This window comes from Hippopotamus amphibius, chromosome 16 (genome assembly GCF_030028045.1).
Source record: "Hippopotamus amphibius kiboko isolate mHipAmp2 chromosome 16, mHipAmp2.hap2, whole genome shotgun sequence".
Classification (NCBI taxonomy): domain Eukaryota; kingdom Metazoa; phylum Chordata; class Mammalia; order Artiodactyla; family Hippopotamidae; genus Hippopotamus; species Hippopotamus amphibius.
The window spans coordinates 17,479,823-17,505,171 of NC_080201.1; the positions used below are offsets into that span (position 1 = coordinate 17,479,823).

Sequence of the window (25,349 nt, forward strand, 5' to 3'; positions counted from 1 at the left end):
TCAGTCCATTTTCTGATATGTATCTTACAAAGATTTTCTCCCAATCTGTAGCTTATCTTTTCTTTCTCTTAACAGTGTGTGATGGTTAACTTTATGTGTCAACTTGACCGGGCTAAGAGATGTCCAGGTAGCTGGTAAAACATAACTTCTGGGTGTGTCTGTGAGGGTGTTTCTGGAACAGATTAGCATTATCAGCAGACTGAGGAAAGAAGATGGCCCTCACCAACGCAGGTGGGCATCATCCAATTCACTGAGGGCATGAACAGAATAAAAAAGCAGAGGAGGGGCAAGTTTGCTCTCTTCTTAAGTTGGGAGATCTGTCGTCTTCTGCCCTCAAACACTGGCACTCCTGGTTCTTGGGTCTTTGAACTCGGGGTGAATTATAAGACTGGCTTTCCTGTTTCTCCAGCTTGCAGACTGCAGATCATGGGACTTCTTGGTCTCCACAATTGCTTGAGCTAATTCCTATAATTAATAAATCAACCTATCTATCTATCTATCTATCTATCCATCCATCCATCCATCCATCCATCCATCCATCCATCCATCCCATTGCTTGTTTCTCTGGAGAACCCTAGTACAGTGTCTGTTACAGAGCAGAAGTTTTTAATTTTAATGAAGTTCAACTTATCAATTTTTTTTTTATGTGCTGTGAGTTTGGTGTTGTATCTAAGAAGTCATCACCAAGCTTTAAAGGGAATTTTTAAAAAGTATAATCCTACAAGCTGGCAAGTAGACAGAGGAGTTAAATGACTTAGCAGACCTAAGAAAAGTGGGGACATTCAAATTCAAGCCAATCCATGTTGCAGAATCCTGAACAGGCTGGGGAATCAGAGGCACCAGTTACCTCTGGAAGTGGGAGTAAAGCAGGCAGCTAAAATAAAGAGGCCAGCTGACTGTTCCAGCATTGCCCACACCCAGCGGCCAGGGACTGCCCCACCCTCAAACCAGCAGAAGATTCATATCCACCCTCATGCCACCAAAATGAGTGCAAGAGCCAGTGATGTCCTTAATTTAGACCCTATACCAGGATGGTCGCTTTCTACAGAGGCTATTTATTTCTACCTGGTTGCTTTGGCACTGTAACCAGCTTAACATCCTTGATCGCATGCTAAAAGTTCAGTCACAAAACCATGACGAAAACTTTCTTTCACTCCTACTGACCTACTTAGCACTAAAGGCAGGAATCAGTTCATCCTTCTCTGGGCACAAAACGTTCACCTTCTGAAAAAGCCTTTATACCTCATACAGTTCCTGGGAGAGTCTCTCAGACATAGCTACTTTGCCACAGTTTACACTCTGAAAATTCTGCTGTTAAAGATCTTACTTATTACTAACTGAAAGAAAGGAAAATAAGTCTGTTATAAACTCAACTTAACCTGATTAAACAGGAGATCATGGGACCACTAGGCTGGAAAAAGATGAAAAGGGGAAGTAAAACAGTTCCCAGGACAGAATTATCAATTTTTCATGAAAAGAGAAATTTTGCAGTGCTTCTTAAAAAATGATTGTAAAATAGAAAATTAAATCAGAAGGAACAGAAAATAAACTCCATAATAGGACTAACGATTCTAGGATCCAAAAGTCTGCTTTTGAAGAAGCATCCCCTAGAGCTGATAAAGGGGACAACATGTTTTCTAACGTCTACTGCTGTTTTAAAAGAAAAATTCAAATGAAAACTCTACTAATAAAAATTTGGAGGCAGTCTGCCAGTCATTGTTTGGGCCCACAGCAGAGAGGAGGAGACAGCTACAGTGTGAAGAGTTCTGGCCTCTAGTCAAACCACTGAGGATTTCCTGAGAAATGCAGTTACATTCTGATCAGATGAATCAGATCATGTTTAGGTTCACAGAAGCATAGAATTCTATCAGTCTAGCCTGCTTATTTTTTCTGTTTAGTAAAGTCTTTGACATAACTTATGTGTTCAATTTAGTAATAATTATGTTGTTTTATACGTCATAAGGGTGAAATTTACCTTTTACATGGAGAACAGCCAAAGTGAAGATGACCCAGACATTGTGAATCAGCTCAACCGTAACAGATTTACATTTCCGAAAAGCAGCATTTAAGAACACCTTGTCCTTGCTAAACTCTGCACTGCCCACAGTGCTGTTTGCTAAGGAACAGGCTCATGTTCTCTCCCTGGACTTTGTCATTATTTATTTAGCTTTCACTTTCCACAATAAACTGCTTGTAACTATCAGAAGCATCTAGTGAGGTCTTGAGGACTAGAGGTAGAAGAAGTGAATAAACTTCCTCTCCCACCTTACTTATTTATTCTGATGGTCGGCACTTTTTTTCAGCTCTAGACAGTGAAACTTAATCAATGTAGTAAAACAGAAGAAAAAAAAAAAGGATGCTTTCCCCTCATGTCAAATACGTTTTTTATCTAGAAAGTGAAGTCACATAAAAATGAAGGATGAACCACAAAAAGATTCCACTACACACCTACCAGAACAGTTACTATTAAAAGACTGATAAGGATGTGGAGCAATGGAAGTTCTCACACACTGCGGGTGGGAATATAAAACGGCACAAACACTTTGGGAAAAAATCTGGCAGTTTTTTAAAAAACTGAACATACACCTACCCTGTGAGGCAGCAGTTTCACTCCTAGGAATTTACCCAAGAGAAATAAAAATGTATGCCCACAAGAGCTGTACAAAATCATTCATAATAATTTTATTAATATTAACTCCAAACTGGAAACAGTTCAGGTATCCATCAATAGGAAAATGGATAAAGAAACTGTGATATATTCATAAAACATATTAATACTCAGCAATAAAAGAGAAAGAACTATTGTTACATGCAACAAGAAGGATGAATCTCAAAAATCTTATTCTGAATAAAATCATTCCATCACAAGAAAGTACATATGGGGACTTCCCTAGTGGTAGATCAGTGGTTAAGAATCTGCCTGCCAATTCAGGGGACTTGGGTACAATCCCTGGTCCAGGAAGATCGCACATGCCGTGGAGCAACTAAGCCCGTGCGCCACAACTACTGAGCCTGCGCTCTAGAGCCTGCGAGCCACAACTATTGAGCCCATGTGCCACGATTACTGAAGCCCGCAAGCCTAGAGCCTGTGCTCTGTGACGAGAAGCCACTGCAGTGAGAAACCTGCACACTGCAACAAAGAGTAGCCCCGCTTGCCGCAACTAGAGAAAGCCTGCACACACCAACGAAGACCCAACGCAGCCAATAAATAAAAAATAAACAAATTTATAAAAAAAAACAAGAAAGTACATATGATATGACTACATTTACATGAAGTTTTAGAATAGTTGAAACAAATCTATGACAGCAAGTCAGAACAGCTGTAGCCTTGGAAGGTGGGAAAATGAATTGACTGGGAAGGGGCAAAAGAAAACCTTTCAGGGTAATGGTAATGTTCTATATCTTGATAGGCTTAGGTTACATAATTGTACACATCTGTCAAAACTTATGATCTGTGTATTTTATTGTATGCAAATATTATCTCAAAAGAAAAAACCTACAATGAAAACACTGAACTCTACATGCATGCTTGAGTAGAGGGAAGTATACTAATGTGTGCAATTCACTTTGAAATGCATCAAAAAAAATTAAGATGGGTTGACAATGGATAGATGGGCCAAGCTATGATAAAGCAAATATAGTAAAATGTTAATGGTAGAATCTAGGTGGAAAAATAGTGTTGACTATAAAATTATTTCAACTTTGCTATATGTTTGAAGAGTTTCATAATAAAATATTAGGGAAAAAATGAAGAATAATGTGAACCCGCTTGCCTACGTAGGGCTTAAATATCAGCTTCATAAGTATTTTCCAGATTAGAGAACATCTAAGCCTATTTCTTGCTCAGAGTTTTACAAAAGACTATGTGGAAGATTAAGATTTTCAAATAGAAATATGGTTAGTTATATAAGGCTTAAATGTGATAAATGTCTTGGTGACAGAAGTCCTGATGAAACTTATTTTTGCTGTTCCTAAATGAACTGTTTTCCTTCATGGCTTTAAACGTTGCAGCTGTGTTACCTGTCATGACATTTCCTTTGACAGAGCTGAGATAAATTTAACGATCAAAGAGCTCCAAGTGATTTTATAGATACTATCTTATTTATCCTTGAAGCAGTTCTAAAGACTAGAGTTGAGCAGGAAATATTATGTCCATTTTACAGAAAGAGAAAAATAGGACAGAGAAATTAAGGGACTTGTTTAAGGTCTCAAGGACACCAACAGCACCTATGATAATAATATATTCAGAGCATACTATGCCGGTTTTATAATTGTTCTCTTATTTAATCCTCATATAACCTTTCATTTTATACAGGAGGAAACCAAGGCTTACGGAAAGGCAAATAGCTTGGCTAAAGTTACAAAGTCCATCACCCTAACCTCACTCTAATTAGTCAATGGTTCTGAACATTTTTTTCTACCAAGACACTTAGGATAGATGTTCACATTCCTGTGTGTATAACCAAAGTTACCCATAATTTTGCCAGGTACCTGCAATTCTACTGCTTTTCTTTTTCTCTAGAAAGTACGATGGCATGCAAGTAAGAGTGACATAAAAATAACCTTGAATCTCTTCCAATTCATATTTTACAAAAGCAGATCATTTGCAAATTTGGTTTTTTTTTTTTCTTCTTTTGGCCCTGCTGTGCGGCATGCCAGATCTTAGTTCCCCAACCAGGGACAGAACCTGTGCCCCCTGTATTGGGAGCACCGAGTCTTAACCATGGGACAGCCAGGGAAGTCCCCAAATTTGGTATTTCAATTAACATCATAAATGAATTACTTTGCAGCATTAAGCCTGAGAATCTGCAAAAGCCTGACTCTTCTAAGACCTTTCCTTGTATAGTACACTGGTCAAGTAGACCGATCACCTTACTAAAGAGCACAGTGTGATACAACTCTTGTAGCCCAAACTGTCCTCTCTTTTTGGTTCTGAAAATCTATTTCAAACTTGGCCATCCACCAAATGTCTTCAGCATATGTGCTAAAGAGAATGCAGCCCCAAATTTTAATAAAGGTCAAAGTTATTGAGTTCTAAAAGATGTCTTAGTGGATGATAAACTATGACAACTTTCAGCAAGTCATAGTCATATCACCTTCCTCCTTCCTTCTCTTCCCACTCCCACAACCCCAGCATTCTACAGAAACTTTGTAACACTTTGCTTCCCCCCCCTAATATCCAGGTATATCAGCAGCACTACAGGGGCTACACAGACTGAATGTTTCTGTCCCTGCCTCAAATTCATATGTGAAAATCCTAACAAATGTGACAAAATTAGAAGATGGGGCCTCTGGGAGGTGATTAGATCATGCGACAGAGTCCTCACAGATGGGATTAGTGCTCTCGTGAGAGAGACCCCAGGGAGCTCTTTAGACTTCTCTGCTATGTGCAGACATAGCAAGAAAATGACCATCTATGAAACAGGACGTGGGCCTTCGCCAGACACTAGATCTGCTAGTGCCTTGATCCTGGACTTCCCAGCCTTTCACCTAACTGTGAAAAATAATTTTCTGTTGTTTATAAGCCACCCAGTTTATGGTATTTTGTTACAGCAGCCTGAACAGACTTAGACAACAACCTAGTCTCATTCTCAGAAATGATTTATAATGAAGGGACTTAGCCTGAAAACTTTCCTCAGCCTGACAATCAGTTGACAAATTTAGTGGCTATTTGTTCTTCTTTTATCAGATTGTAACTCTATTCTAATTCCTTCTCTATGGTCCTTACAAATTTTTTTTTTAAAGTCCATGATTAACAGATCAAAGTCTCTACATAAATGTATCTCATTTGAGAAAAATAAATTTTTAAATTTGGATTTAAGAGGCAGAGGTGATTATTTACCTTACAAATTAGATTCTTGTTTTGTTTTGTTTTTTTATTGGAGTATAGTTGTCTTACAATGTTGTGTTAGTTCTGCTCTAGAGCAAAATGAATCAGCCACATGTATACATATAACCCTCCTTCCTTGGATTTCCTTCCCATTTAGGTCACCACAGAGCACTGAATAGAGTTCCCTGTGCTTTACAGTCTGTTCTCATTAGCTATCTACTTTATACATAGCAGTGTATATATGTCAATCCCAATCTCCCAATTTATCTCACCCCCCCCTCCCCTCTTGGTAGCCACAGGTACAAATTAGATTCTTAACGTATGAAAAAAAATGAACATAGCATGTCTTTAAAGATCAAGCTGTTTTGTATTTATATATGATTCAATATACATAAAATCTTTCACAAATAAACCTGTATGTAACACGAAGTAATTTCTATGGCTTGAACATATCAATGAGAATATGGAGGTTTACGCAGGTGAAGGAAATTGCTCAGAAATTTCCTTGGACCAGGCGACCTAGTTGGGATTGAAATCAAGGTCTACGTGATTGCAGAGCTCAGCTCTTTCCAGCATACACACAATATACTACAGAGCAGGAGCTTCCATGTACCTATGGCCTAAAATGCCCAAGGTCATTCAGCTTCTTGTTGTCTTCTGTGAACCATACCATTAGGCACCTGGCTGTGCATTCAGATCAGAGGAGACCATAAAAATGAAAGTATATTATAAAAAGTTTGTCCTTAACTATGTCTTTGTACTAGTTTCTTTATCTCTTTTTTACCCCCTAATCTCTCATTTAATACCAGGTTTACCAGTACCACTTCATGGCATTAATGAAGACAAAGTCGTAGAACCCAAATGGTGATAGAACTAGGAGGGATATTAGAAATTACCCAATCCAATGCTCTCATTTTACAAATGAGGATACTGAGGTCAAGAGAAGCTAACTTGCCAGAGTCACATTACTTACTGATGCAGATTTATTTATAATGAAGATCTTTGATTCTTTACACTATAATACTATAAGGAATTTCCTTTTAAGGAGATATTGTTTAAAATTTCTTGAACAAGACTTTTTTTCAATTATTAAGTAATATTCATAATGAAAAAAGTAATAGTAACACTCCAGAAAGGTACAAAATGAAAAGTAGAAGCCTTTCTTTCCTTCTACCTTCTAATCCCATTTCACTCCACAGGCATAACCATCAAGTTTCTTGTGTGTTCATCCAAAATTGATCTATACATGTACATATATTTGTGAAGTAATTTAAATATGAAAGTCCAAAAATGATTCTCTCAAGGCTGATGTTTTCCTCTATATAATCTAGTCAACAGTCACATTATTGCTTATTGTAAAATTGTATTGCTTATAGTAAAAATACACAAAAGTAATATTGCAACATATCCATAAGTTTGTAAAGCTGTGAGTATGATGTTCTCCTTAGGTACAGCTCACCTGTTTTCCAGGTCCGGCATGCTTAGGTTTCTAGCAGCAAAACACATTTTGAGAGGGATGACCTTTCTGTCCTTGGTGCTGTTCTGGTGTTTTGGAGAACCAGAGTCTTCACTGCCACTAAAACTTGGTGACTGGGGAGCTGCACCTTCCCATGGCAGATCTGATACTAACGATGGCTTCTTGATATATGGCGTTACTTCTCGGATGAATTTAACTGTGAACAAAAATTAAAGAAGGGGGTTAGTATTTTTGCTTCCTATGATAAATAACTAAAATATATATATACACAAACTATCTGGCATGAAGTGAAAAAATACACTAAGTTAAAGAGCCAGCACACAGAATCTTAGGATTGGAAGGTGCTTTAAGAGCATGTAATCCGAATTCCCTCTAAGAACAGGAACAAGACAAGGGTGTCCACTCTCACCATTATTATTCAACATAGTTTTGGAAGTTTTAGCCACAGCAATCAGAGAAGAAAAAGAAAGAAAAGGAATCCAAATTGGAAAAGAAGAAGTAAAATTGTCACTCTTTGCAGATGACATGATATTATATACAGAAAACCCTAAAGACTCTACCAGAAAACTGCTAGCACTAATTGATGGGTTTAGTAAAGTAGCAGGATACAAAATTAATGCACAGAAATCTCTTGCATTCCTATACACTAACAACGGAAGAGCAGAAAGAGAAATTAAGGAAACTCTCCCATTCACCATTGCAACCAAAAGAATAAAATACCCAGGAATAAACCTGCCTAAGGAGACAAAAGATCTGTATGCAGAAAACTTTAAGACATTGATGAAAGAAATCAAAGACGACACAAACAGATGGAGGGACATACCATGTTCCTGGATTGGAAGAATCAACATCGTGAAAATGACTGTACTACCCAAAGCAATTTACAGATTCAACGCAATCCCAATCAAATTACCAATGGCATTTTTCACAGAACTACAGCAAGAAATCTTACGATTTGTATGGAAACGCAAAAGACCCCGAATAGCCAAAGCAATATTGAGAAGGAAAAATGGAGTTGGTGGAATCAGGCTTCCTGGCTTCAAACTATACTACAAGGCCATAGTGATCAAGACACTATGGTACTGGCACAAAAATAGAAAGGAAGATCAGTGGAATAGAATAGAGAACTCAGAAGTAAGCCCAAACACACATGGGCACCTTATCTTCGACAAAGGAGGCACAAATATACAATGGAAAAAAGACAGCCTCTTCAATAAGTGGTGCTGAGAAAACTGGACAGCAACATGTAAAAGAATGAAATTAGAACACTTCCTAACACCATACACAAAAATAAACTCAAAATGGATTAAAGACCTACATGTAAGTCCAGACACTATAAAACTCCTAGAGGAAAACATAGGCAGAACACTCTATGACATCCATCAAATCAAGATCCTTTTTGACCCACCTCCTAGAATCATGGAAATAAAATAAAGAATAAACAAATGGGACCTCATGAAACTTAAAAGCTTTTGCACAGCGAAAGAAACCATAAACAAGACTAGAAGGCAACCCTCAGAATGGGAAAAAATAGTTGCCTATGAAACGACGGACAAAGGATTAACCTCCAAAATATACAAGCAGCTCATGCAGCTTAATACCAAAAAAAGCAAATAACCCAATCCACAAATGGGCGGAAGACCTAAATAGACTTTTCTCCAAAGAAGACATACAGATGGCCAACAAACACATGAAAAGATGCTCCACATCACTAATCATCAGAGAAATGCAAGTCAAAGCCACAATGAGCTATCACCTCACACCAATCAGAATGGCCATCATCACAAAATTTGGAAACAACAAATGCTGGAGAGGGTGTGGAGAAAAGGGAACTCTCCTGCACTGTTGGTGGGACTGTAAGTTGGTACAGCCACTATGGAAAACAATTTGGACGTTCCTTAAAAAACTACACATAGAACTACCATATGATCCAGTAATCCCACTCCTGGGTATATACCCAAAGAAAACCATAATCCCAAAAGAAACATGTACCATAATGTTTATTGCAGCACTATTTACAATAGCCAGGACATGGAAGCAACCTAAATGCCCATCAACAAATGAATGGATAAAGAAGATGTGGCATATATATACAATGGAATAATACTCAGCTATAAAAAGGGATGAGATGGAGCTATATGTCATGAGGTGGATAGACCTAGAGTCTGTCATACATAGTGAAGTAAGTCAGAAAGAGAAAGACAAATATTGTATGCTAACTCACATATACGGAATCTAAAAATGGTACTGATGAACTCAGTGACAAGAACAAGGACGCAGATGCAGAGAATGGACTGGAGAACTCGAGGTTTGGGCGGGGCGGGGGGTGAAGGGGAAGCTTTAGGCGAAGCGAGAGAGTAGCACAGACATATATATACTACCAACTGTAAAACAGATAGCCAGTGGGAAGTTGTTGTATAACAAAGGGAGTCCAACTCGAGGATGGAAGATGCCTTAGAGGACTGACGGGGAGGGTGGGGGGGACTCGAGGGAGGGTGGGGGGGGAGTCGAGGGAGGGAGGGAATACGGGGATATGTGTATAAAAACAGATGACTGAACTTGATGTACCCCCCCCCCAAAATAAATAAGAGCATGTAATTCAAATGACATACCACTACTCTATTCTAAAAACTTTTTTTTTTTTTACAAATTAATTAATTAATTTTATTGGCTGCATTGGGTCTTTGTTGCTGCACACCGGCTTTCTGTAGTTGTAGCAAGCGGGGGCTATTCTTCGTTGCAGTGCACGGGTTTCTCATCGTGGTGGCTTCTCTTAAGGAGCATGGGCTCTAGGCGAGTGGGCTTCAGTAGCTGTGGCACAAAGCCTCAATAGTTGTGGCTCACAGGTTCAGCAGTTATGGCATACAGGCTTAGTTGCTCCACGGCATGTGCGATCTCCCTGGAGCAGGGATTGTACCCGTGTCCCCTGCACTGGCAGGTAGATTCTTAATGACTGTGCTACCAGGGAAGTCCCTCTATCCTAGAAACTTTAACTTTTGAGTCTTTGCATACTGCTTTTTGTTTGTTTGTTTTTTATTTATTTTCAGTCTTAGTTGCAGCATGTGGGATCTTCCCTTGTGGCAAGCAGGCCTGTCTCTGGTTGCAGAGTGCAGGGCTCAGCAGTCATGGCACGTAGGCTTAGTTGCCCTGCAGTATGTGGGATCTTAGTTCCCAAACCAGGGATTGAACCCGCATCCCCTGCATTGGAAGGTGGATTCTTAACCACTGGACCACCAGGGAAATCCCTCTTCGCATATTGTTGTTTCTGCTTAGGACTTCTTTCTCCCTTTATCTGCCTGGTCAGCTCTACTCAAGAGTCACCTCCTTAGCAGCCTTTCCTCTTCACTCTCTCCAGGGTATTACCATTACTCCTCTGTAACAACCTCTAAGCACCCTGGGTTGTAATCCTTTGTTAATACTTCAGTTTCCCTGCTAGCTGCAAGTTCCCCAAAGGCAGAGTTTATGATTTATTCAATCTTGGTGTCCAACATCCAGACCAGCACCTGCTCAGTAAATGTTTGAATTAATGAGTGAAGGAAAAAATGAACAATTAAATATTTGAATTATCTCAGTAGTTCACCATCATGAATAAATCTGGAGATAGATTCAGTACCTCCTGAGACAGCCCCAACTAGCTTTAGACAACTCTTAACATTTAGAAACTTGAAACTTCCACCCGCTGGTGTGCTGTTTACAGAGGCTATACAGAACAAACTTAATCTCTTCCACACATTAACCCTTCAAATATTTGAAGACTGAGATTATCTCTCTCTCTCTTCTCTGGACTAAACTATGTATCTCTATTTCAATTCAATCCAACTCATTCAACATTTTTAGTTACCTTTCAAGTATCAGGCATTAGGCTAGTCAGAGAATACAAGAGCAATTTAGGCATGGACCTTGCCCTCAAGGAATCCCCAGTCTAGCAAGGGAGACAGCTATGGAAACAAACTGTTACAGTTTTGAAAAACAAGTACAAAAAAACAGTCAAAAACAAGGTATTTCTATAATGGTAGCCACAAATTAAGACATTGCTTTTAATAGATGGGAAATGTTTTTCTTTTTAAGTTCAATTTAAAGACATACAAAATACTTTTTACCTCAGTCATGACTGGCAACTACTGTCATCTGAGGCATGGTACTCTCACTTCAAAAACTAGATAAACTGAAGATTATTAAAAATCTTAAAAAGCATTAAAATGTCACTAAATAGTTGAATGTAGATAAATCAGTCACCATTTCCTCTCTAATATCAATATATGTTACATCAGTAATCCACCTCCTCTCAAATTCCACTGTGGTAGGCCATTTAAAGTAGCATCATGGGAACTGAAAAACTAGAAAGATATGATCATCATCAATGCTTATCAATGTCATAATAGCTAGTATTAATATTTCATAGCATTAGAAGCTTTACAAGCCTATGAAGCTTTACTAAGAAATAGATTACTAAATCTAAAAAATAATCACCTATGTTTCTAAAAACATAGCTAACAAGTCTTTAAAATATTGTTTCAATTTCAAATAGATAATACATGCATATAAAACAAAATTCAAAAGGTATAAAAGATTTTATAATAAAGAGTAAAGGGGGACTTCCTAGGTGGTGCAGTGGTTAAGAATCCACCTGCCAACACAAGTTTGTTCCCTGTTCCAGGAAGATCCCACATGCCACGGAGCAACTAAGCCCATGTGCCACAACTACTGAGCCTGTGCTCTAGAGCCTGTAAGCCACAACTATTGAGCCCATGTGCCACAACTACTGAAGCCCACACACCTAGAGCCTGTGCCACTGCAATGAGAAGCCCACGTACTGCAACAAAGAGCAGCCCTCGCTCACCACAACTGGAGAAAGCCCATGAGCAGCAATGAAGAACCAATGCAGCCAAAAACAAAATAATTTTAAAAAAAAAGCATATATTTCTAGTAGCCCAATTCCCATCCCTGGAGGCAATCACTGTATGGTCTTCCAGTGATAGGCTAAGCATGTATAAAAATAGACACACACGTGTGTGTGTATATATATATATATAAATACACACAACAGTAGCATATTATGCTTACTCTTTCCACATCTTGCTTTTTTTACTTAGTAATACTGATGATAATCTTTCATAAGGATAGCATCTCTACAGCTCACTCTACATGATGTGGTGACAGAGGCCTTTGGAATCAGACCTTGTGCAAATGCTAACTACTAACTGTGCTTGCTACTTCAGAGCTATGTGACCTCACTTGACATTTCTGAAGTCCTCATCTATAAAATGGCAGTAACACTAAGTAAAAATTCTAGACACATATGAAACATTCAATAAATAGCATGTACCTTTCTTCTTCCCTAAATTAAAAACCTTGAAAAGTTAAAAAATTTTAACAGCAATCAGTAGAAGAGGCAAAATTATTTTCTTATAAGTTATTCAACAACATCTATTGAAGTTAAGAATAATTCTAAAAAATATAATAATGCTAATGGCAACATCTAGAAAGTTTGTGTGTGTGTGCGTGTGCTATACTTTCTATGTATAGTTATAATACGTGTATTTCTAGGTGGAGAGAGTAAAAGCTAACTACTTCAGGTCACCAAGGAGATTTTTTCATCCTAGAAAAATAAGCAGGGGTGCAACCAGTATAGCCCTTGAACTGCTGACTCAGGCACTTCAATACATGCTTTAGTTTAGCTTTGTGCTTTCAGGAGAGAATTAGATCACAACTTTGGCAGAAATTCTTACGGTTTCCAGTCACTGCCAATGGCAGAGACTTGCTTTTTAAACATTTAAGGCAACATACTAACTTTTGGTTCTACCAATTGAGGGAAATTAAAGACATTCTAAATGACTACTCTTGAAGACTACAGTGGTTAGAAAAGCCCCCTTTATGACATACTTAGAAGTTTATTTGATCACAGAGTAGCATCAATCAGCTGAATACTGCACATATTTAAATAAAACAGACATACATACACAGCTTATTGCATGGCCTTATTAAAAGAGCAATGAGTTTCACTTGAGTTGATGACAATGGCACCCATACCGCCATCTAACTGGCCCTTCATAATGGCTGGAGAACCATAAATAAACATCTGTTTCTAATTTACCTCAGATTTATGAAAGGTGAAAAGTTAACAGTGTTCTGTTTTAGTCCTGTCCTTAGATCTCCCCAGTTGCCACAGTGCTTTAACCTGGATACCCCGCGGGATAAACCCGCTGGATAAACAAAGCCTCTACAACCCCACGTGGCATTCAGGTCAACTCAGAACCGGTGATACATTTCAGAACTATTTCACTTTTCCGGATAGCTAAAGATCATCCTCAAAATGCTTAATTAAACTCTGATGTTTACAGTGTTTTAGGTGTTTATATGCTGAAATTAATCTTCTTTCTTTTACACACAGCTTGCTCTTATTGAAAATGAAGAGGTTTCCCCCAACCCTAAAAGCATCACTATAATCCATTCTCTTTAGAGTGACCAAAAACATATACATGTACTGTACACACATCTGGAAAGACATCTGGAAAGATTTTCATCAAAATATCAATAGTGCTTAGAAATATGCATAGGACAGCCTTTTTTTCTTTATGTAGCTGTGTATATTTGAAACTTTGATAAGCCCATATCATTTATACAAAAAACAAAACTTAAACGAAAAAAACATATTCTGAAACCTTGCTCAAACTTTAAACATGGAACCACCTTAAACTGAAACCTTGTTGAGCCTTCTAAAACTATAATGCACTGGATAGGATCCAAGATCCAACTGATTCTTACTGAATTCCACACTCTAACGAATAGGGTTACAGAGGTCCCTGTATATTAACAAGGTACGCGGCTATTATGGTTGGGGGCATTAGGCAGCATCTGATTTTAAACTGAATGCCATTTATGTGGCTTTTAAAAGCTTGTCCAAAAGATACTTCATAGTGCAGATGTAGCCTATGGTTGTAAACACAAGTATTCTGGTAAATCAATCACCTTCCCTTATAAACAACAATCTCTCATACAATCAGTATTTGCCTCTGTTATCTCTAATGCTTATCGTTTTCTAATCTCATCAAGTGACCTTTACTATGAGTTTAAGTGAAACTAAATGCATCAGACAAAGTAGGCAGAATGGTGCCAATATTTCCCCTGCTTTTGCAAGCAACTTTGTTTCTGACTTATCCTTAGGGTAGAAGAGCTGGCTTTTCATTTTGCTCACAAGTGAGTTATGTTGACATCACTGTTAAAGTATTCACCTCAGAAGTTTCTCCTCAACCTTGTCCCAATCTCCTCCTCCAAATCAGGAATCTGATAGATGGCCACCAAAAGCATTAGGGAGGAATTACTTTATTTTTAGTAAGAAGCCTTTTACATTCTCAACTTGCAGGTATCTTTCAGGTCAAGTCTCTTGCCATTTAGGATCTGAGAAGCTGCACATTCTAGGGTTGGCAATGTAAAACGTGTTCTGAGTGACTCTGGTTTCATTATACCTTTCCATTTTAAAGTAATATTGCATATTCTTTAATTTACTGAGCTTCTGCTACATGCCAGCAACTGTTTTGGGAACTTAATATCTCCATGAACAAAACAGGCAAAAATAAAAAAGGATAAATGTAATGAATAAGTAAATTATATTCCAGAAAAACAAAAACTTATGTTCACATAAAAGCTGATATATGAATTTTTTTTTATCAGCTCTACTCCTAAGTGCCCAAACTGAAAACAACCCAAATTTCCTTCAGTGGGCGAATGGATAACTTGCAGTGCAGCCAGGGAACAGAATATCACTCAGTGATAAACAGGAAAATGAACTGAGCAACTTGGATGAATCTTAAAAGGCATTATGCTGAGTAAAAGAAGCCAGTGTCAAAAGGTTACATACTGCATGATTCCATTATTAAAAAGACATAACTATATGAAGACAGGCATGGGGAAGATGTGATGAGTTTTTTTAGCATAAAACTGGCCCATATCCTTATTGTGGTTGATGCTCACAAGAATTTATACATGTATTAAAATTCACGGGGGGGGGGGGCAATTTTACTGCATGATAATTAAAAAAAATTAAAATAAGTAAATTATATAGTAAGTTATGAGATAATAAGTGTTATGGAAAAGCGTAAGCAGTAAGGGAAGGCGGATCAGAGTGCTGCAAGGGGGTCAATTTGCGACTGTAAATAAGGTGGTTAGTCGAGCAGCCTTATGAAGAGATTTTGAGCAATAACTTAGAGAATGCGAAGTGTCAGTCATGGGAATATTTGGGAGAAGAATTCCAGATGAGAGAACAGTATTAGAGTAAATGAGGCCAGTGTGACTAGCACAGGGTAACTGAGGGGGAAAGAGTAGAGAACAAGGGACATGGGTAAAGGGAATGGGAGGCAGCTCACGTAGGTCGCTGTAAGGACTGTGGCTTTATTCTGAATTGGGAAGCTGCTGGGAGGTTTTAAGCTGAGCAGTGACATGATCTAACTTGAATTTTAATCATTCTCAATACTTTGTTGAAAACAGAGTGGAAGAGGGCAAGAGCAGAAGCAGGAAGACCAATTGGGGGGTTACTAGAGGTGAGTGAGACCAGGGTGATAGGAGTGGAGGTGGTAAGAAGGGTCAGATTCTCTACTGAAGGCAGACTCTCTCAGGTGCCCTGACAGACTGGAGGAGGGGGGCTGAAAAAAGGAGAGGAACTGAGGAGGATTTTGAGATTTTGGTCCCAAACAACTGAAGGATACAGTTGCCATCAACAGGTTTAGGAGGAAAGATCAGTAAGTGGAGACACATTAGGCAATCAAAATCTAGCAGGCAGTCAGGGATGGGTGTGGCCTGGAGCTTGACATTTGAGAACTATTGGAATGTGGTTGAGATTTAAGGCCATGAGACTGGGTAAGATCACCATATCATCCAGGGTCTCTGCAGGAAACAGATGCCACAGGGTTAATAAAAGAACAATTTATAAAGCTGTGGACAAGAGTCCAGGGAAAGGGCTTCCCAGGTGGCACAGTAGTTAAGAATCTGCCTGCCAATGCAGGGGACACAGGTTCAATCCCTGGGCCGGGAGGATCCCACATGCCGTGAAGCAAACTAAGCCCGTGCGCCACAAGTACTGAGCCTGCACTCTAAAGCCCACGAGCCACAACTACTGAGCCCATGTGCCACAACTACTGTGCACCTAGAGCCTCTTCTCTGCAATGAGAAGCCCATGCACTGCAACGAAAAGTAGGCCCCACTCGCCGCAACTAAAGTCCGTGCAGCAGTGAAGACCCGACACATCAAATACATACATACATACAGCAGACATAAAATTAAAAAAAAAAAAAAAAGGGTTCAGGGAAATCACAAGGAAAAATAGAGTGTGATATCCTGTTTCTACACCTAGGCCTGAAGGAACTAGGAGAGAGTCCTAGAGAGGACTGACTTCAGAGGAGCAGTAACCTTCAGTCAATTCACCAAACTGAAGGGACCCTGCAGGTTGGGGGCGAAGGGGATAAATGTTCCAATCTCTCTCTCCTTCCTCTTTTCCCTTGTTGGGTCTCCACATTGGCCAAACTCAACAAAAGCCAAAAGGGCAAACTTGTTGATGTAGTCCATCAGAAAGCAGATAGAGAAGGAGCAGTGGACCTAGAGGGGCACATGGAAGACTTCCAGCACCACCATCAAGGGAGAGGACATTCCACTGCAAAGGGCTGGGGAGAAGAGAAGGAACAGCAAAAGGGGCAGGAGACCCACGAGAGGCAAATCCTCCACAGAAATATCAGCCTAAAGTAGTACCAAGTTTACCCAAACTGGAAAAAGCTTTGTCTTGATTTTACTATCCCTGGCTTGGTTCCTTCTCTTTACCGCTCCTTGAAAAACCAAACCAAACCAAACCAAACCAAACCAAACCAAACCAAACCAAACCAAACCAAACCAAACCAAACCAAACCAAACCAAACCAAACCAAACCAAACCAAACCAAACCAAACCAAACCAAACCAAACCAAACCAAACCAAACCAAACCAAACCAAACCAAACCAAACCAAACCAAACCAAACCAAACCAAACCAAACCAAACCAAACCAAACCAAACCAAACCAAACCCCTTTATGCTTGCTGTTTCTATTTTCTCCTTTTGCTCCTTAATCTTTTCTGAATAAAACTGCATTCTAAAGAGTCACTCATGTTTTCTTACCCAATCCAAAGGCCCTTTTTCTCAATCCTTATTCTTAACCATTCCAACATCTGACAATACACTCTATCAGCTGTTTTTACTCCTCCTTCCTGGCCATTTATTTTCTAATGCCTTGTTCCTCCTCTTAACCCTACAATGTAGTTGTTCCCCAAGGCTTTGATTTTAGCACTTTCTGCTCACTTTATCCTCTACTCTCTAGCAACTTTCAATGCTGGATCTTTAGACTTAACATATATCTCGAGAACCAGTTTCTCTTGTTGGCCCTGATTTCTTCCACCAGAGTGCTGTCTCAACCCTTCAAACTTAACAAGTGCACACGTGAACCAATCCTCATTACCCTTCAGCTCCTCCTATGTGCGCTGTTTTAGTTATTAGCATTAGCATCACCATCTTTCTAGCCACACAGTATCTAAACCAGTAGTAGAGCAAGCCTGGTGTAAAGCCCAATAATCTGAATTTTATTAAGGCTTCCCTAGGTCATTGATTCTCATGCCCATGATGCTTTGGGAACCACTTCTCTAAATCTTTGTAGACTCCTCCCTCTCCTTAGCCCCCACATCCAGTCAAGGGCAAAACCATCTGATCCCACCTCTGAAATTTTTCTCTAATCTACCTACTTCCTTTAAATCCCACTACCAACATGCTCTGGATCACCCAAACCATTGTAATGGCCTTTTTTTAAAAATTATGGTAAAATACACATAACATAAAATTTACCATTTTAACTGTTTTTCACATGTACAGTTCAGTGGCATCTAGTACTTTCACACTGCTGTGCAACCATCACCTCCATCCACCTCCAGAACTTTTTCATCTTCCCATACTGAAACTCTGTATCCTTTAAACAATAATTCCCCATTCTCTTTTCCCCAGCCCCTGGCAATCATTTTACCTTCTGCTGGCCTTATCCTTCCCCCTTAGACAATTAAACTGGCAAATACTGAAAAGAAAATGAATACAAATATAAAAATTCCTGATTCGACCACATTTCTTTCCAGACCTTGTAGTCCTTTACTTACACACATACACCTTCCCATGTTAAACAAACTCTTCATAAGCATCATTAAAAAATAGTTATAGACTTCCCTGGTGGCGCAGTGATTAAGAATCCGCCTGCCAATGCAAGGGACATGGGATCAATCCCTGGTCTGGGAAGGTCTCATGTGCTGTGGAGCAACCAAGCCCGTGAGCCACAACTACTGAAGCCTGAGCACTCTAAGACCTGTGTGCCACAACTACTGAGCCCATGTGCTGCAACTACTGAAGCACACATGCCCAGAAGCCTGTACTCCACAATAAGAGAAGCCACTGCACTGAGAAGCTCGCGCACTGCAACGAAAAGTAGCCCCCGCTTGCCACAACTAGAGAAAGCCCACACAAACCAATGAAGACCCAACGGAGCCAAAAATAAAAATTAAAAAAAAAAACTTTAAAAAATAAAATAGCTATAGAGCATTCCATTGTGTTTACCATAATATATTTAGGTGTTCCCTAATTTATTGGGCACTTAAATTATTATTTTTTAAATTAATTAATTTATTTATTTTTGGCTGCATTGGGTCTTTGTTGCTGCACATGGGTTTTCCCTAGTTGTGGCAAGCAGGGGCTTCTCTTCATTGTGGTGTGTGGGTTTCTCATTGTGGTGGCTTCTCTTGCTGTGGAGCACGGGCTCTAGGCGCCCAGGCTTCACTAGTTGCAGCATGTAGGCTCAGTAGTTCTGGCTTGTGGGCTCTAGAGAGACAGGCTCAGTAGTTGTGGCACACGGGCTTAGTTGCTCCGAGGCATGTGGGATCTTCCTGGAGCAGGGATGAACCCGTGTCCCCTGCATTGGCAGGCTGATTCTTAACCACTGCACCACCAGGGAAGTCCTGGGCACTTTAAATAACGCTATAATGAATATATTTTTCAGGAGAGAAATTACTATGTCAAAGGAATATTTAAGGCTCATGATAAATATTGTAAATTTCTCTCCAAAAGGATTATACCATTTTATACTCCCACCAGCAGTATGTGAGCATGTTCATGTCAGCAGACTTGCAAACAGGAAGTAAAGTAACCTTATTTAAAAAATCTTTGGGGGCTTCCTAGGTGGCGCAGTGGTTAAGAATCCATCTGCCAACGCAGAGGACACAGGTTTGATCCCTGCTCCAGGAAGTTCCCACATGCCATGGAGCAACGCAGCCTGTGTGCCAAAAAAATAAAAATAAAAAATAAATAATCTTTGTTATTTTAATGGGTGAAAAATGGTAAATGTATATGGCCACTCAATCTTGATCTCCTGCCTCAACAAGTGCAGGATGTTATTATTTTCTTCTCTTTAAAAGCAGGAAATTCATGTCTCTTTATACTTTTTTGTCTGAAGACACGGGAGGAGTGATTTGTGAGTTACAACAAATGAGGAGGTATAGAACAATCACCAGAACCCTAAATCTAACACAAATTTGAGTTATACCTCTTTGGATCTGCTGTACCAGCATTTCCAAAGTCATATTTAATTTCCCATTATTGCCTTATCATTTAACTCTGTGAAGTTAGCTCCTTTTTTCTTGCTAGTTATCAGGAGGAAAAAGTCCCCAACAAAGAAACCAAGCATGTCCTCAGAAGCAATACACATGCTTATGTGATTTCAATGTTCTGATTTAAAAAAATAATTATAGTTTGTGTTTGTCCTGAGATTTTTCAGTTCACTTCATTACCCATCTTTTCTTCTCCATTTCACTCCACGGCCTGTCCAAGTCAATAAAAGTAGGAGATATATCTTTTCTGAGGATCTCAAATTACTACTGAGATGAGAAGGAGAATTCAAGTTTCCTTTTAAACCTCTGAGCTACAGTGGAATAAATCCAAATAAACCAGAAATAAGGTAGCTGAAATTTGTCCCCAGCAATTAAACTTTCAGGATTTTAAAATTATAGGCTTTTATGATAAATTTATGCAAACTGGCAAAAAAAAATATTTTTTAGGCCTCAATCAAATTCTAACATGGATATCTATTACTTTTATTCAAAAGTATTAGCTTTCACACTTTTGTATATACAAACACAGAACAAACTAGATTGAAATAATTTGGGTCTTTGGACTGTTTACTATATAATTTCTCCTTGGTAGTCTTGTTCAACTACTAATCTTATATGGTAAAACCAGTTGTGGGTCATTTACAAAATAAATATTTCAAAAATGAATTTAAAAAGTGATTTTCTTTGGAATGTTTCTTCAAACTGCAAAAGAATATGCAAGATTTTCAATTTTTTATGAAAAACAGTTTTAAACATCTTGGGTTTGCGTTTTTAAATGTTTTTGAAAGGAAGACAGCTACTGGCAAATTTCCCTGTGGAAACTGCTAAAGAGTAATTTGTGTGTTTAAAATCCTTTATATAGCTAATCCACAAACCAGGAGAGACTGCATTTGAAAAATTACTTCAAATTACATATTTTTCTTTTCCTTTTGGTGTTGAGGTTTATATTTATTTTCTAGGACATATCTGTTTTTATAAGTCAATTCTACTCTTAGTACTTCTCCCTCCCCTAAAAAGAAGTACTACTTTATGTGAAAAAATGGTCCAATCTGTCTCATACCCTTCTTGCTTACTTTAAAACATACAAAGCAGAGGACTGTTAACAACAGCAGAAAAGTCTTGACCATCTATAGGATTAGAAGAAATAGAAAGATAAAGACTTTATTTAATTTCATTTTCACTAAAGCAGAGGCAATTTGCATAAGGCTGGTTAGGAATAATTTATATTGCTTCTTAGTCTCCTGCCGAAATATAAAAGTAGTGGTTGGGCTTCCCTGGTGGTGCAGTGGTTAAGAATCCGCCTGCCAATGCAAGGGACACGGGTTTGAGCCCTGGTCTGGGAAGATCCCACATGCCACAGAGCAACTAAGCCCTTGCACCATAACTACTGAGCCTGTGCTCTAGAGCCTGCGAGCCACAACTACTGAAGCACATGCCTAGAGCCAGTGCTCCGCCACAAGAGAAGCCACTACATTGAGAAGCCCCTACATTGAGAAGCCTGCGCACCTCAACTAGCGAAAGCCCGTGTTTAGCAACGAAGACCCAATGCAGCCAATAAATAAATTTATTAAAAAAAAAAAGTAGTGGCTCCTTCTTTTGTTTGTTTTTAAATATATATACTGTATATATATATTATTTTTGACTGCTTTAGGTCTTCGTTGCTGCATGTAGGCTTTCTCTGGTTGTGGAGAGCAGGGGCTACTCTTCTTTGCGGTGCATGGGCTTCTCAGTGCAGTGGCTCCCCTAGTGCGGAGCACAGGCTCTAGGCACTCGGGCTTCAGTAGTTGTAGCATGTGGACTCAGTAGTTGTGGCTCATGGGCTTAGTTGCTCCATGGCATGTGAGATCTTCCCAGTCCAGGGCTCGAATCCATATGCCCTGCACTGGTAGGCGGACTCTTAACCACTGTGCTACCAGGGAAGTCCCAGTAGTGGCTAGTTTGTCTTTTTTCTTTTTAATAAACCGTATAAGATTTTTAAAAACTTCATAAAATGACACTATAAACCCAAAGGTAAAACTAAGGGTATCACAGTTGCTAAATGACAAAAGTAAGCTCTCAGTTTTACGTTTTAAAAAATTATGCCAATTTGCTAATAATGGTTATATCTGCATTGCAATTACAGTGACTTCTATTTTCGAAGTTAACTATTTCTAAAATGTTTGAACTTTTAAATAATAAGCATGTGTTATATTAAATAAATAATATTAAACTCAATTTTAAATATATGCCATCAAATAACAAAGAAAAAAATGGATTAGAAAGTAACTTCAGAAAAAGATTCAATAGCAGAAACCACAATTGGGGAAAGTCACTATTCAATAAATGCTAAAAGAACAATGGGATGTCAGTGTGCAATTGTCTTAGATCTGTATCTCACACTTTACAATGCATTTGCTAACTTACAGTTGATGCCCTTTGGATAATTTTTGTAAAATCATTTAAGTATAAATACAGAACAACAAATTTTAAAGTCAAATGAATCTCAGTTCAAGTCTTGATATTACCATTTACCTTTTGAGAGGCTCAAAGCATGTAATTTACTTGTCTGAGCCTCAGTTTCCACAGTGGTAAAACATTAAATACTACCTTCAAATGGCTGCTGTGGGGATTAAATGAGATAATGTATGAAAAATGCCTAGGCCTGGGCTTCAGTGTTGGATGTACTGAATATCAGTGCGTACTGGGGTGTGCAATTAATACAATATAGTCTGGAAGAAGTACAGTAGAGTAGACAGAGGCTAAGATATGAAATTGAGGAACTTCCTTGGTGGTCCAGTGGTTAAGACTCCGTGTTAGCCAATGCAGGGGGCCTGGGTTTGATCCCTTGTCAGGAACTAGATCCCACGTGCTGCAACTAAGATCCTGCATGCTGCAACTAGAAAGATCCTGCACAAGGCAACGAAGATCCCGCATGCCACAACTAAGACCTGGCACAGCCAAATAAATAAATAAATAAATATTTAAAAATACATATATATATATATGAAATTGAATAGACCAAATTTGAACTTCAGTTCTGTCAATTATAAACTTAATGATTTGGACAAATAATTTAACTTTTCAATCTCAATTTATAATCCACAAAACTCTAACACTAACCCTAATACCAACTCTCCTGAATAACTGAGAGGATTAAATAAGACTAACTAATAAAATAAAAGTAAACTGGTTAAGAGAGCCTGGAAGATAGCAGGCATTAAACATACACAATCTACAGAATGGGATTATTATGCAACACTGAAGAATATCTGGAGAGGGTAGTTAACTCCAGAAAGACAGCAAGTCAATTGTTCTTTCTCTCCCCTTTCACAAAAAGACCAATTTTTGACAGCACATAGCCTTCCTCATTTATATTCCTGTAATACTCCACATATCACTATTAATGTGGTACTTCTCATATGTCACAGTTTCTGTTTTGCCCGTCTTTTCCATTTGACCAAGGGTCATTGAAGGGATTAAAAGTCAAGACCACAAAAGTCAAAGATAATTATAACACTTCACTGCTACAGTGCTTATCCAAGGTTCTTCACTTTTTTTAGTCACTCCTCAGAACTGTGTTGCAGTCTGTGTAGGGCTATTTAAGGTCCTGAATACATTCTCTTGCACATTCATGAGGCAAAATTCTTGTATTTTTCTAGCACACACAAAATCTTTCTGTGACTCTGGCTTGACATTACACTTGCTTCCAACCTTTCAGAGCAAGTTTTATCCCACTCCACACGACATCACTATAAGAATATGCATACTTAGTTTTAGCAAAAATGAATGTTATATACTGGTCAAAATCTGGCAGTATATTGATAAAGTGTTTATAGCAGGGATCAATAACATACAGAAGATAAACTATAAATATTGGTTGAATGAATTATGAAAAATTCTGTCACAAATATAGATATATTTTGTAGTCCTAATTGCCCTATCCTGGAGAATTCATGAGAAATATTTATGGCATGGGTAATAAAATGCAGTTACAAACTGCTGCTAATAGCTCTAGATTAAGGATTTTTGTAAATATTTGAATAAAGGGTCTGTGTTCAACACCACCAACTTTTGAATAATATGTGGGACCTGGTGACTTGCTCCATAGACTGAAGGTTATCATATAAACTGTAGATGAATGATCTTTGTTGAAGTTCTCTTCAACTAAATGTTGTTAGAACAAATTTGCCATTAGAACAAAATTCTAATTAATAAACTATTATCTGCTTAAACATGGTTTATGGATGAGCAGTTTGCTCTTACAGTGACATAGAAATTTAATCTTATTATAGGGAGTCGATAATGGATTAAAACATTCTTCTATAAGTAAAGAAAATCCTTGTCTCACAAATATAATGTATACACTTTTATCTATTCTTAACATAAATGACAGGAAGCAATTTTTCACTCAAAAAAACCCAAAATGTTTCCCCCTTTTCAACAACAAAGAACCCTCTCATGTGCAAAGCATGTAGGCTATTCAAAACGTTTAATAAACAGGCTCTGTCCTCAAGTTGTTTAGTTGAGAAGGAAAAGGTGGATATGTACCTCCCCCCCCCAAAAAAGACCAATTAAAAAAGGAGAAATGACAAAAGGTAATATGTGATAAATGCTATAAAAGTATAAATAAAATGTTACACATAATTGGATGTAACAACAGCAAACAAAACGAAATAACTAAAAAATACTTAAAAACACTAATACTGTTTTTCCACTTGACCAAAAAAAAAAAAAAAAATTCTAGCAGTTTAAGCACAAGGAAATCCTTATCCGTTTCAAAGTGGATGTCCCAGACTAGCTGGATACACCGGATGGTTTGTTTTAGATCGGCACTCCAAGTGATAAACTATAGACGGAAACACAATATTAACCCCAGCACAATAGCTGTGTTCAAGGGGTCAGCAAGCACTCCATCCTGAACATCCAGTCAGTTACCACTAGGGAACAAGAATGCCATCCAAGTTTCCATCTCTTTAAACACTTTGTAATTTTTTTTTTATTGTACAAAATAACTGCTATTAGTAACTGCCAAGCTTTTGTTGTCACTAGGGATTTTCTGACCAAATTGGCAGAATTAACCAAGTACAGGAAGAGAAGAAAAGACAAAGATGTGTTCATGTTCTTTCCCTCCTCATTCTTACATAACACATGACTAATGAGTTCAGTTGTAGTAGACTGAGAATTGTCAGAGTGCATAGAAATCAACCACTGTACTGAATGTTAAGCCATAGTGCAATCCGCTGGTCAACCCACAACAAATAACTGTTTTCACTTATAATTTGTTTTATTAATTTTTTTAAATTAAGAGGTAATTTTTAAAAAGCGGGAACAATTTGAACATCAAAATAAATAAGAGTGGTATGGGATTATAAATATCCATGAGTCCACATTGATATAAATAATTGAAT

General features: G+C 38.3%; 1 protein-coding gene across 1 annotated transcript in view; it reads right to left on the bottom strand.

The window, feature by feature from the left end:
* Window positions 1-25,349, bottom strand: part of SNTB2 (syntrophin beta 2) — a 96,659-nt gene that overhangs the window by 43,465 nt on the left and 27,845 nt on the right. The window contains exon 2 of the mRNA XM_057711765.1: window positions 7,290-7,503. Coding sequence (XP_057567748.1) covers window positions 7,290-7,503 — 214 coding nt within the window. The remainder of the gene's footprint in view (window positions 1-7,289; window positions 7,504-25,349) is intronic.